The 14,367-nt window shown below is 45.3% G+C and overlaps 2 protein-coding genes and 1 pseudogene across 2 annotated transcripts; 1 reads left to right on the top strand and 2 right to left on the bottom strand.

Annotated features, from left to right (window-relative positions):
* Positions 1-245: 245 nt before the first annotated feature.
* Positions 246-1,634, top strand: LOC120693988 (GDSL esterase/lipase At5g03610-like). The gene is made up of 3 exons (XM_039977179.1): positions 246-531; positions 806-1,348; positions 1,432-1,634. Exons 1-3 carry the CDS (start codon positions 246-248, stop codon positions 1,632-1,634), a joined length of 1,032 nt encoding a protein of 343 aa, XP_039833113.1.
* A 2,593-nt stretch (positions 1,635-4,227) lies between these two features.
* On the bottom strand, positions 4,228-5,738 carry LOC120693977 (annotated as a pseudogene).
* A 2,536-nt stretch (positions 5,739-8,274) lies between these two features.
* On the bottom strand, positions 8,275-10,818 carry LOC120693976 (peroxidase 4-like). The gene is made up of 4 exons (XM_039977148.1): positions 10,407-10,818; positions 10,075-10,266; positions 9,813-9,978; positions 8,275-8,839 (listed from the first exon to the last, which is right to left on the bottom strand). The coding sequence occupies exons 1-4, from the start codon at positions 10,623-10,625 to the stop codon at positions 8,448-8,450; spliced, it is 969 nt and encodes a 322-aa protein (XP_039833082.1). The 5' UTR covers positions 10,626-10,818; the 3' UTR covers positions 8,275-8,447.
* Positions 10,819-14,367: the final 3,549 nt, after the last annotated feature.

Below are 14,367 nucleotides of genomic sequence, written 5' to 3'. Positions count from 1 at the left end.
GCAGGGACTCTATCATTAATAAGTCGATCGATCGTACTACGTAGAGATAGAAAAGAATCTTTTGCTTGTCCGGCCGTTCTCATGCATCCTCGCGTTTGCAAATTCCTCCTCCTCCGGTGCTATAAATTCAGCCCTGGACGCCTTAGGTTGAGAGCACGCAAGGCAACGACGACAGATCAGAGGTCGATCGCCGTGGGTGCGGCGGCATTGACAAATAAGCTTCGTCTGGCGATCTTGTGACGACGATGTCGACGAAGCTTGTGTTGACGGCCGCCTGCTGCTTCCTCCTCCTGCTGCTTCTCAATGGCGCTCATCACGTGGAGGCCCGTCGCCACCGCGAGCGTCGCAAGGACTACATGCTGTTGGTCTTCGGCGACTCGTTCGCCGACGCCGGCAACCGTCTGATGAGATCATCAGCAAAGAGCAGGGCGTCGCGTGGGTGGTACTACCCCTACGGCAGCTCTGACTCAGCTCACCGCAACAGAGCAACCGGCCGCCTTTCCGACGGCCTGGTGCAATCAGATTTCCTCGGTACGTACGTACGTACGTGTGTGTATATATACTGCTGTATCTCTGCATATCAATCGTCGATCGATCTGATGAGCTAGCTAGCTAGCCTAGAACTAGATGGATCATCTGGCCATCTGCAAGTTAACTGCATGCATGCATGACTATGATGTAGTACCAGCTTTTTGCTGAATGAATTGATGAATAAAGTAGTAGCAGTAGCTTTTGTTGATCGCATGCACGCAATAATGCATTGGTTTAATTAATTTTATTTAAATTTGCATGCAATGCAATGCAGCGAGGATGCTTGGGAACAATGATGAGTCCCCTCCTCCCTACAGTCCGGGCGAGGATGGGCCGGACGGCGTCAACTTCGCCCTACCCTTCTCCGGCGTGTTGAACGGCCCACAGGAGGAGACGGCCCTGGGCACCCAGATCGACCAGTTGACAAGGATGGTGAACCGCCGGGACGTGGACCTGGACGACGATTACTCCGTCGCGCTCGTCTCCGTCTCCAACGGCCACGACTACTCGCACGTCAGCGACACCACCAGCTCCGAGCAGATGAACGCCTACATCAGGGACGTGACGGATGGAATCGTGGACGCCGTGAAGCGGTTGCAGGACCTTGGTGTCTCCAAGGTCCTGGTGAACTCGCTGCCGCCTCTCGGCTGCACGCCGTGGCGCTCCAGGCTCAGCAGCTACGCTCGGTGTGACAGCAGCGGCAACAACATCGCCAACACGCACAACATGCTCCTCGCACAGAAGCTGTCTGGATTTGAGGACGTCCTGCTACTCGACCTCTACAGCACCTTCGACAGCGTCGCCCGATCCAAATCCGGTATTTGTTCGTCTTAATTAATTTAATTTAAATTTTTCGATCCATTATTGCATCTCAACGATCTGTGCGTCCTACGTACGTAGGCTCGACGCCGTGCTGTGATACCTCGGACCCCAATGGGTATTGTGGACAGGAGGACGGCAGCGGCAGAGCTCAGTACAGCTTGTGCGCCAACCCGGACAGCTACTTTTACTGGGATTACATGCACCCGACGCAGGCCGGATGGGAGGCCGTCATGGATCAGCTGCGAGGACCCATCCAGGATTTCTTGGCCATCTCTAGCTAGCTAGCTAGCTAGGGATTATATATATTAGTTACCTTCCTACTATTATTATTATTATAATTATTAGCTAGCAAGTACAGTTCGTGTCCTTTCGAGATAGATAGTAGCTAGGTTTCATTTGGATTAGTTAAGTTAGCTATTTTGTTCTTCAATCTGGGCATGCCAGCTTCGATATGATTGTATCACAGACCATATATATATCATCATGCATCAGATTAATTAATTGTGGGGATTATATTATTATTATTATTATTATCAGCCTGCGTGCTTGATGATGCATGATCACCTTTAAGCTTGCGAATAATAATTCTCAATAGTCCATTGATCTCTTGCAATGATCATAATAATAAAGCCACCCTATCATAAGTACATACATTTTATAGTTCACCATGTAAGCATCATATATAATATACATGCGGACTACACGCCTATCATCACAGACGATAAACCCATGCATGCATGCCACAAATTAAAAGAATATAACCAATCGTATATTATGTCAGAGGCAACTATAATATATAGGGAGATGTTCAGATAGATTGGCCGAAAGGGGTAGTAAGGCGCTGACTGGTCAAATGTTTGACAAGGAGGTCATCACTCTTGGGTATATATGCAAATGCCTACCGGCCGGCCTTCAGAGATTATATAAACATAAGGATTTGCGTACGTGTGTTCATAGGGGTGTGAGTATGCGTGCGTTGTGAGTGTCTACGTTGTACTATGTAATCTCAAAAAAATAAGATGCACACACAATCCCTAGAGTATTTATTCTAAACATTCATTTTATTTTTCTCATATTAAATATATTGAAGTGGAAAACAATTAAATAACATAGAGCACAAAAATATATAGTAGATTGAACATTATTTAAACGAACAGACATCATGTATGTCTCAAGTTCTCAACACATTGCATTGGTAGTACAGCACAGCACCTATACAAATGATTTCACAATTTCTTGACGATCTAATAAAGTTAAGAGGTTACAAACTTTTGCAAGATAATATTATTATTAATGAAGTGGCTCAACATATTAGTGTCCAAGTGCACTGCCTCTTAATTGGTTATTAATCCTTTCTGCACTTCTTCCTGATCTCCCCGTTGGAGCCTGTTAGCAGCGAGATGTCACCCATCATGCCGGTCACAAAATCAGCGAAATATGGGTTCTGGATATATACTAACGTATATATGATTGGACTTGATAAATCTTGTCTCTTTTGTACTGAACCAGAATCCATTAACCATTTGTTTTTTGAGAGTTGTGTGTCCTCCTTACTTTGGCGTGAGATCTCCTTCCTGTTTGGCAGGAATATTGGACTCGATGCCGGTGTGCCTGGATGCCGGTGTAGCTGCTGTTTATGGGGAGGAGTGCCAGTAGTCGTGCCCCGAGGATGTAGGCACATCGCCGAACCTTGTTAAAAAAAACATCGTGCCTCGGTATCGTTCTCGTTTGTGTGTTCTGGATATATACTAACGTATATATGATTGGACTTAAGCATCGCTAGATCCACCGTTGAAAAGCTCCTGGGCAGAGTAGTGTACAAGCCCCTTCTTGCAAACAAGATTCTTGTAGTACTAGAATACGGTTGGGGTTTGAAGGTCCAAGGGCGCCAAATTGTTGTCACCTGAACCTGAGGTTCGAGGACAACCTGGTTGCCTTGTCCTTGATGATTGGGTGTCTTTCCGATCACTGTAAGTTTGTTCCTCGAGTAGATCAGAAAGTTGGACTTTGCTGAGATCGTCGGCAAGTCCCGTAGTGTCGTTGGATGCATTGTATTGGTTTGCTTCCGGTTCAGATGATTCGGCTAGGTGGCTGTAAAAGCCTCCATGGTCATTGGTTACGCAGATCCATGATCCCAAGATGAAAGTGGCACCTCCTTCGGGCATGGTGTCGGAGAAGTTGAAGTTGGCCATCGCGTTCGTCTGAGGGTCGTCAGAGATCTGCTCCACAGTGTGGGCGCCAGCTGTCCGTTTTTTACTGTCACGCCTACCGAAGGATACCTTAAGGTAGAAGAAGGATCGTGGGGGATCGCCGAGATAAAAAACACGATGGTACAAGCAACACGAGGGTTTAGACAGATTCGGGCCGCGAATTGCGTAATACCCTACGTCGTGTTGGGTGGTTTGTATTGCTTGAGGGTTGTAGGTGATAAGTCTATCCTTTGGAGGGGTCCTTACCCGCCCTTGTATAGGCCGGGTGGGGGCAAGGTTACATGAAACCCTAGATCGGTATAAGTCTAGGAGTCTACCCCGAGTACTAGTCTGGTGATTTTCTTTTATACTATCTGGGACCGAATTGTGCCATGTCAGGTATCCCGTGGCTTCGGGTATGACAGTTCACCATGTAATCATCGTACATACACCTATATATCATCACGTACGGGATAAATCCATGTATGCCAGAAAAGAATATAATCGACTAAACATTATTTAAATGAACAGACATCATATCGGAAGTTATGAACGCATTGGTCGCAAAGCATAAAAATGATTCAATTGCGCAATCTAAAGTGCGCGCGCGTGTGTGTTGAAGTGAAAAAATAAAAACTGTAGTGCACAAAAATGCATTTAAACATTGAAACCAACAAACCTCATATATATATGAACACATTGGTACCCACAATTATTTCACAGTTGTGTGCCAGATAAAAACGGAGAGATAACAAACTTGCAAGATATAGTGTCGTTGTTGAGAAGTCTCAACAGAGTGTGTATTAGTGCCCTGCCTCTTAGTTAATCCTTCTACAGTTCTTCCTGATTTATCTGTTGGAGCCCGTCAACGGTGTGGCGTCACCCATCTTGATCATGCCAGTCAAAAAGTCAGCGAAAAATGCGCTCTGGTTACTAACATATGATTGGACTTGAGCATCGGTGGATCCACCATTGAAGAGCTCCTGGTCAGAGTGTACAAGCCCCTTCTTGCAAACAAGATTCTTGTAGTAGTTGTTCTCAAATACGGTTGGGGTTTGAAGGTCCAAGGACGCCAAATTGTTGTCACCTGAACCTGAGGTTGGAGGACAACCTGATTGCCTTCTTCTTGCAAAGGCACCATCGATGTTGGTGTCATTGTAGACGTGGGCCCTAAAGTTGGTACAACGTGCTAGGCCAATGGTGTGAGCTCCTGACAAATTAGGCAAAGAAACACATAAGAAATAATATTCTGTGGTTAGAATTTTAGCATTCTTTTTAAGCATTGATGATGATCCAGAATATAGAATTACAAACTTAATTTATCACATAAAGTTTTAAGCATTTTTTTGGTGAACATGAATGGAGGACTAGGGACTTATATATACGTATATAATAACACACACCGGAGAGCGCGACCATGTCCTTCTGGGAGAGCCCCTGCGCGGCGAAGAGTGAGGTGAGGTTCGCCAGGCCCGACGGCGGCGGCGGGATGTTGTTGTTGGCGCCGCTGAAGCTCGCCGTCGTCGAGTCCCTCCTCCCAACCTTGACGTCCCAGCTCGGCCCGCCCAGCTGCATATATATTAATTAATTACAAGCCTAGCTTGCTGGTTCAATTAATATAATTCAGTTCCATTTTAATTATGTTATTTCTTCAAGTGGAGGATCGGACTAGCTTACGATGACTACGCTGTCCCTGGCTGCAATGGCGAGGATGTCAGCGCAGGAGACGACGCCGGGGCACACCTTCTCGACAGCGGACTTGATGGCGTCGATCACCTCGAAGCCTCTCACGGAGGCGTTGTTGGGCTTGGCCATCTTCTCGCCCTGGAAGCTGGCCGTGTTGGACGAAGCAGTCGTGGAAGAAGAGGCGGAGGATGGAGGCGCCCATGCGCTGCTCCCTGGCGATGGCGGCCTGCATCACCGACTTGACGGCGTCGTACACGCCGGGGCTGGGCACGCCGCCGGCCAGCAGCATCAAGATCAGGACAGCGACGGCGCCGCTGCCGCATCTTGCAGCTGATGATGCGGCTCGAGCAGCCATGATCTATCGATCAATAATGTAATGGATGATATATGTATTCCTAGCTAGCTATTCGATCTCGATCTGGTGATCTGTCTTTGTGTGCAAGTGCTGTCTGCGTGCAGCAGGGCAGTGTGCTTCTTGTCAGATAATCTGGGGAACATGCATTGATATTTATAGCCAGCCGATCGAGAGCCCTGGTCTTTGTTTGCAGCAGAATGAAGCTAGCTAGCTAGCTAGCGCTACATAGGAGTAGAATATAAACACTCCATGCATGCATAAAAAACATAGTATTGTACTCGATCACCTACTCTGTTGGACTTTGAGTTGAAAATAAAGCAATCAATCGACCGATCATCCGCCAATCAAGGGTACGGCGTGCTTGCATAAATAATTATTGCCCAACAGCATTATGCAACAGGCCGGCCAGAATCACAGCCACGTTTTCACACAAGATGTGTGTAATAATATTGAATTCGAGAGTTTGGTATGTAGTGTCTAGCTACTAGAGAGTCAATGGTACATGACTGCATTGAAGGAGCTACGAAAGAGTTTGTTGAGGCCTGCTTGATTGACGGGGTTCCCCGGCCAGCAGCATCTCTCTATGAAGTCTATACTTAGTTTAATTTATTAGGAAAGTTTAGGACAGCATGCATGGAGCTCATCAGCTCTCGATCTGCTTTAGTTTGGTTAATGGGAACGCTTGGGCCTGCCTGCAGTTCGTGTCAAGGCAAAAAAGAGCAAGACCACACAACACGGTTTGGTTATCTCAAAAAAAAAAACACAACACGGTTTGGTAAAGCCTTGCCTGCCCTTTTTAAGTCTTATTAGTTACCTGTTTCTGCTAGCTGCAGCCTGTAGTATATGGGCTACCGATCCTTTGCTGAGAGTTGCGTGCCAACACCTTTGCATACCTTTAGTCCCTGGATTAAAGTTTAATCCCTACCCTGTTTACCCTGTTTGGATGGAGGGACTAAATATTATTAATACAGCTAGCTGCACAAAGGCCATATTACCCCTGCCCCCTTACCCTTGCTCTGCTCATGTTACCCCTACCCTTGCTCTGCTCACCACAAATCACAGTCCAATTCGGACTAATAATTCGGCTCCATCCAAACAGGAACAAATTTGCCAAAAAAAAAACACAAATCATCACATGAATGAAACAAGCAAGCAGGCCAACAAGCGAAATTTTTCAACGCGACAACGATGGGAGAAGGTAGACGGAGAACAGTTTGCCTGATAACCTTGTGACTGATGATGACTGAAATAGTTAGCTAGACAGACCTCTATACATATAGTAAGGTCACGAAGTCAAAATGAGTTTAATGCTACGTGCCGAATTTGGCGACTTTATTCCACCTCAATTGTTGGGTGTTTGGCAGACTGGAAACAACCTAGGCTCAGAGAGTATATAAAAAAAAACTATGCTCGAAGCTAATCAAAAGGGTATGTACTTCCAGCAAGCTATAGTCACCGGCCGGTCTAAGATCGTTATTGTTGGAAAGAATCCTGGTGTTTCTGTGTTAATTAATTCCTCTTACAAAGAACATCATCAATTATATCTCAGTGTTCGTAATTCTGTACTATGGCGAACCAGGCAACAGTGCATGATGATTTCAATTTTGAGATGTCTGCATATATGAACCTAGCCAAATAAAATTTAAAACAATGTGTTCGATGAACTAGCCATATATATGAAACCAATCATTTCAATATATTACACTACTATTTGATCTAGCTGGTGGCCACACATAAGCCAATACATCAAGCAACACGTGGAGATGATGTTGCGACCACATATCCAGTGGCAGAACCCTATATGGATCATACTGGGCTTCGATCCCCCCCTTGCGCCTCGCAAAAATTTCTTAAACCTCATGCTGAAGTCCAGTTAATTCAGGCCAGTAGCCACCACAAACACATTAGCCCATAAGCTACAAGCACGTTAACCACATGATGAGCTACAAAAGGGTATGTACTTCCAGCATAGCTTGCTCCGATCCCAGTCAGGGTGCAGATGCAATACTGTAACCTGATGCACATTTTGCATTTTAACCTCTATATTTTCAATGAATTGAGCACAGTCCAATAATAATTCATTCCATCTAAATCGTCCAAGATGCATCGAAGGGATGCAACTGCCCTAGTGGACGGGAGCACTGTAGACCTGGAGCACTGGAACATCCTCCTCCTCCTCCACCCCCTCCCCCACCCAGGGGCGGAGCTACATTGTCTCGGGGGGGGTGCCCGGGCACCCACGCCGAAACGAAAGCTCAATGCTAATCATCAAATTTTCACTTCATAAATCAAAGAGCTAGTAGCAAAATCATAGACAGAGCACCCCTCTCGATTCAGCTCTAGTTTCACCCCTGCCCCCCCCCCCCTCCCCCCCCCCCCCCCCCCCCCACACACATGTTTTGCTTCATGCTCCACCATTTGTGCGCATCTGAATATAGCACGCTGACCTAACCAGTTCTAGTATCAACCCAATATGTATAGCCGCGTTGCTTATTCAGTTTGTTCCCAACAAAAAATTAGGTAGATAAATAGGCTCATAGTTGGCTTTGGTCAAATTAAGTCGGATCGATAGATCCTGTGTTGAGAGGGAGGACAAACATGCATGGAAGGAGGCGTGCTTACCTTGACATCACAAGTGATACATTATATTATCTCATGCAAGTTATATTAGACACAATAAAAGAGATGATGTAGGAAACAATTGATACATGCATTCTTATTTAAATGAACCAACATGTGAACACATTGACACACCATGATGATTTTACAATTTTTGAATGAAAATTTAGAAAGGGTACAAATTAAAGCTGTTGAATGTGAGTACCGAAGAAAAAGCCTCAAACCTAATTCACATTCCATCTTCTCTAGTTGATCCTTCTGCAGTTCTTCCTTATCTCCCCTTTAGAACCCGTCAAAGGTGTAATGTCACCCATCTTAATCATGCCTGTCACAAAATCTGCGAAAAATGTGCTTTGGCTACTAACATACGATTGGACTTGTGCGTCGGTGGCTCCACCATTGAAGAGCTCCTGATCAGAGTGCAGAAGTCCCTTCTTGCTAACAAGGTTCTTGTAGTAGTTGTTCTCAAATACAGTCGGGGTTTGAAGGTCCAAAGGTGCCAAGTTGTTGTCACCTGTACCTGAGGTGCTAGGGCAACCTGATTGCCTTGTCCTTGCAAAGGTACCATCGATGTCGGTTTCATTGTATATGTGGGCTCTGAAGTTGGTGCAACGTGCTAGACCTATGGTGTGAGCACCTGGCAAAATTAAGGGTTCATTAATCAAGATGCAATAAGAAAATAATTCATTATTTTAAACTAGTATTTAAAATGAAAGAAGTGAATGGTTGACCTATTTATTTATTATTTTGCAAAGAAGATGCAGGGATCACTCTACTACTTAATCAAATGACCCGTTTATAACATAAATATTTTTTTAAAAAACAGTTGTTCTTGATTCTGCAAATAGATAATTAAGAAAGAAAAAAATATTCGATTCTAGCAATAATCCAAAGGGAACAATGTGTGTGGTTGCAACTAACTTGATTGCTATCTAGCTGATCTGGAAGATGTCGACCGATGATTATATTGACTTTATGCTTGCATATCTGATGGTTGATTGATCTTTCAATTAGACAGGCACTGTTCGTTGAAGTTGCTACGTACTATGGCCAGGTTTATAACATGCAAAAGCATAAAGCTGTACACACAAACTTCCTTTCCTTACAAACCCATGCCGACAGGCGACAGCATATGTGTGGCATCGCTGTCACCTTTAATTTACCAACTTTTTGTCATTCCATCCATACCTATACCAACTCTCTCTCGTTCTAGACGTGTGTTATGTGTTAGTAATAATCGACAATTAATAATGGAAGCTTCATTATCTGGTCAATTCACCAATCACCAATAGGGTAAATGATCCTGTCATGCACGACTCGTATGTCGTATATACTACTAGAGAAGTATGTGAAGAAGGTTAAAGTCAAAACCTTTCTCTGTCAATTCCGTTTGCGATAGTGTCTACCAGTTGTATTGTTCATCTAATCACTAAAGCTAACTTTATCGAGAAGCAAAGTGTGGAGTGGTTCTTTATTCTCCCACTCTACACCATAGTTGATTTTTTCCCCCAAAAAGATACGTAAGTCCATAGCTAGCAAAGTAGCAATTAGTGCAACTTTTTTTTCAGGAGATGTTTACGAAGATAGGAAAATGTGTAGTCTGACGTTACCAGAGAGCGCGACCATGTCTTTTTGGGAAAGCCCCTGCGCGGCGAAGAGGGAGGTCAGGTTGGCGAGGCCTGACGTCGGTGGTGGGATGTTGTTGTTGGCGCCGCTGAAGCTCGCCGCCGTCGAGTCCCTCCTCCCAAGCTTGACGTTCCAGGTCGGCCCCCCAAGCTGCATGTATATATATATTTATCGATCGATCGATCAGTAGTGTTAATTAAATTGCTGATCCGCATCAGTTCTTGACTGCAGGGGCGACTAGCTTACGATTACGACGCTGTCCCTGGCGGCGATGGCGAGGATGTCGGCGCAGGAGACGACGCCAGGGCAGGCCTTCTCGACGGCGGACTTGATGGCGTCGATCACCTCGAAGCCTCTCACGGAGCCGTTGTTGGGCTTGGCCATCTTCTCGCCTTGGAAGCTGGCCGTGTCGTCCAGTAGCAACGACGCGTCGCAGCCCTGCAGAGAATAATGAAAATTGCAGACAATAATTAAGAATAAATAGGTGATCTGATCAAGTTCATGATGATCAGCAAGTAGTTTTGACTTTTGAGTGAGTAAATATTGATCATATATTTATTAGTAGTATTAGTAAGTACTTGGACGAAGCAGTCGTGGAAGAAGAGGCGCACGATGGAGGCGGCCATGCGCTTCTCCCTGGCGATGGCGGACTGCACCACCGACTTGACGGCGCTGTACAAGCCGGGGCAGGAGCTGGAGTAGAAGCTGCTGGAGAGCTGCGCCGACGAGGTGCCGGCGAGCAGTATCAGGAGGAGAGCGATGCATCTTGCAGCTGCTGCTGATGCACGAGCAGCCATGGCGATCTTCGTCTAAGCCTCTTGCTTGAGGGTGAGCTATTAGCTGCTAATTAACAAGATGCAGGAAGAGCTAGCAGAGTGGTAGCTGCTGCCTGGAGCTGGATAGCCTGGACGACACTGACGGATATTTATAGTAGAGAAAATAAACTAATATAACACCTGGAGTCGGTTTGTATGTTTAGACTACAACAGTATCGTACTACGACTAAAGCATATATATAATATATGATTGATTGATTCGATTATTTAAATCATGCGTGCATGATTATGTAAATGAAGTTGGACTTTGAGTTGAAAAAAGAAAGCAGTGGACCAATTACAAAGGCAGGCCAGGCAAGGCAAGCGTGTTGGTCGCGCAGGAATCACGCGTTTCAGACCATGGCCACTGTTGTTGTGGAGTCGAGGCAAGGCAAGTCCTGATTGCCTTGCCAAGTAGGCCGGCCGCCGCCTGCTCTGTGCGACTTTGGGCACTATCCCATGCATCCCCTGAACACCACTGACTGCTTGCTGAGTGGGAACACTTGGACCTCTCTAGTACTAGTACTAGTAGTATACAATCAAGCTGCAGGCCGGCCGACACGCTCTGCAGCTACTTGCTGTCTACTATGTAATATGTTCTGAATCCACGCCTACTTGGTTGGTGACAACATCTCTGATAGTAAAGGTTAGTTTCACCGATAGATCCTGCAATAAAGTTAATCTGACTGCTGCAAATGGAATGGTTCTGGGCATCCACATCATACAATTCATTCATGCTGCAGACATGCATCGGCCATGGTCAATTTTGTGTGGCACTGACCCACTATTCATTCAACTATAAAGTCCCCTTTCAACTTTAAAAATATGGTACCCTGCATGTGTCTACCGCGTTTTGTACGATAAAATATGCTATGTCCCATGCATATGCATGCTCTGCTTTCTCTAAAGTCGTCATGCAGTGTAGTTATCTCCCTATGTTCGCCACAGACTCAACAGTCTCCATCCTCAGAATGACTTGCTTCAAAGTTAAGTTGTTTTTTTCTTCAAAAAAAAAGGTTAAGTTGTTTGGAATAGCTAGGAAAAGCATATAGATCCGCATTTTCAGAGCAGTTCAACCCTGTGAAGTTTGTAGGATGCATGCATACCTAACCCTGTACCAGAACTATCTGCTACTGTATGTCATTGAAATAGTATTTGCTTGTCATTGTTGGTCAAAAAAATATATATGATAATAAAGTAACTAGGTACGAAGGTTTCGCTGTTCACCAGACCAATAACCCCCGTCTGATCTTGGAATCGTGCATGGTCCTTTTCGTTTGGGCATTATTCTAGACTTGATGATGTCTCTGTCTTCTTCTTGCTTCTAATTCAAGGGAATTCGAAGGATGCGAAGGCTCCAAATTAAATGGTCGCTGATTGCCAGCCGGCAGGCCGCCTGCGACTTTGGGTTTCTGGTATGAGTTGTTGGGTTCTGGTGAATGGGAATACTTGGACCTTTTGGAAGGATCAACAAACCAAACTGATGCTGGTCGACAAGGTTCTGTTATACCGTGCTATCGTCAGTAGTCCATCTGGATGTAATTTATTTTTTTTATTTTTTTGGTAAACTGATGACGCGCGGCCCTCTGTTATGCATGAGACAACACGCACCATTATGCATGTATCCTATTAGTTTCTGTCATCACCTTGGATTAGCGTTCTGGCAATTTCCAAACGCACGGTCAAGCTTGATGCTGCCCTGCTCTGGAACTGGAAGAAGCTTGATAGGGACAATGTAAGGAACATGGCCCCACCTAGGTCATCGTTTGTGATTTTGGTGATTGAGTGACAACATAATCAATGGGACTAATGAGTTTGTGAGATCACACTTGTAGGAGTTATTAGGTCCTATGGATATGAGTTAACACGTCTAATTCATCGTCAAGACACAATGTCCAATCTATCGTCGAGACGTCAAGTCCAATCCACCATCAAGATGACAAATCTAATCAGTCGTAGAGATGCCAAAGTATAGTGGAAATCCAGAGATAGAATATATTTCAAGGATCCAAATGATTGCCACGACGAATGGGACGAGAAGATGCAGTTTCAGCCGCATCGGTTTAACTGATACCACACCATCGGAACATCCGATGGTTGTCGGAAGAACCGATGCCCCAGGCATCGGTGTAATTGGACGTGCTTAGGAAAACTCAATAGCACCGGTTGAACTGACGGGTCACTCAGAGACATCGGTGCATTCAATGTACTATTGTCCAGATACGATGTCAAGCGCGCAGAAGTCAAGTCTTCAGCACTGGTTGAACCGACGGTGCATCGGAGCATAGCGTCGGTGCAATGACGTCAGCAAGAAAGGAAGAGTGCAATGGCTACGTGAAGATCAAGTGTCACCGAAAGAACTGACACCTAAGCATCGGTTTAACCGACGGTCCCTAGAGTTGCTGCAGCTGTATCAGTGAAGCAATGGCTAGTTTCAGTCTGTGAGTGACCGGAAGAACCGATGTCTTTAGCACCGGAAGTTCCGATGCCTACGCAGAAAACTGGCCAACGGCTAGTAACGGCTCCCTTGAGTTGGTGGCATATATATATGCCTCACCCCGGCCATTTTGAGTTTGCTGGAGTCCCAAGACATCACACACACATCCAAGAACATCTCCAAGCCATCCAAGAGCATAGAGATTAAATCCTTAGTCCTTAGCACAAGCTTTATGAGTGTTAGTGCTAGGTTAGCTCTTGAGTGAGTGATCAAGTAAGGTTTAAATCCTTGTGTTGTGGTTTTAGAGTGAACCAAACTTGTATCTCGGTGCGCCGGCCTCATTGGAGCATTGATGGCTCGCCGGCACGTCAACGACCCTCCGGCTTGGTGTGGAGCGGCGTCGACAATCTTGTGCGGGGGACGGAGACCCCTCCTTCGTGGGCAATCTCCCTTATTGAAGATCGAGATCAAGGTGACCGTGATTGTGTTCACGGAAGAGACTTGATTGTCGGGAAGCGATACTCTTCGTGAGTGCTTCAACAACGTGGATGTAGAGACGCCTTGGTGGCAATCCGAACCACAGGATACATCCTTGCGTCAAGAGTTTGCTTCCTCTCATCCCTCCTTTAAATTTCCGTATTTCATATTGCAATCTTTGTGCCTTTACTTTTTTAGAGTACTCTCTTGATAGGATTGGCTATATGTTGCTAAATTCTTTTGGGATGAGGGTTTCACACTAAGGTGAACCATAGTTGCACATCTAAATAGTTTGTTTTAGTTTAAGTATTGTACAAATTAGTTAGAGCCATATGTTAAGGTTTTTAAGTTGCCTAATTCACCCCCTCTTCCTCTTAAACTAGAGCATCCGATTATTTTCAGACAAAAATTTTCTCCTGCTGCCCTGCTCTAGCAGCCTTGCATATGGTCATATGGACCTTGGTGAAACATGTGGGGCAGTGACTAGTCAGCTACAGATTCTCTCCCTTCAACTTTACCTGCATGCTCTGTTTCTCTAAAGTCGTCATGCAATGCGTTAGTAATCTCCATTTTTTTGTTCAGTCGCAGCAATAATGTACGTGGCCAGGGGTCAACAGTCCCAGTCTGAGCAGGTAATTTGGCTTCAAAGTCACGCTAAGCTAGCCCGCACTCAAAGAGGTTAGGAGGGTGTATATACAAAAGTCCCCTAACCTCTGTGAGTGCGGACTAGTTTAGTTTAGGGTTAATTGGATCCATGCCATTACAATTTTCCAAGTTCATTGATCTGTCATTACAATTCACCTATTTCGA

This window comes from Panicum virgatum, unplaced genomic scaffold (assembly GCF_016808335.1).
Source record: "Panicum virgatum strain AP13 unplaced genomic scaffold, P.virgatum_v5 scaffold_1427, whole genome shotgun sequence".
Classification (NCBI taxonomy): Eukaryota; Viridiplantae; Streptophyta; class Magnoliopsida; order Poales; family Poaceae; genus Panicum; species Panicum virgatum.
The sequence above is the reverse complement of the archived record's forward strand: the minus strand, read 5'-3'. Positions and strand labels throughout refer to the sequence as shown.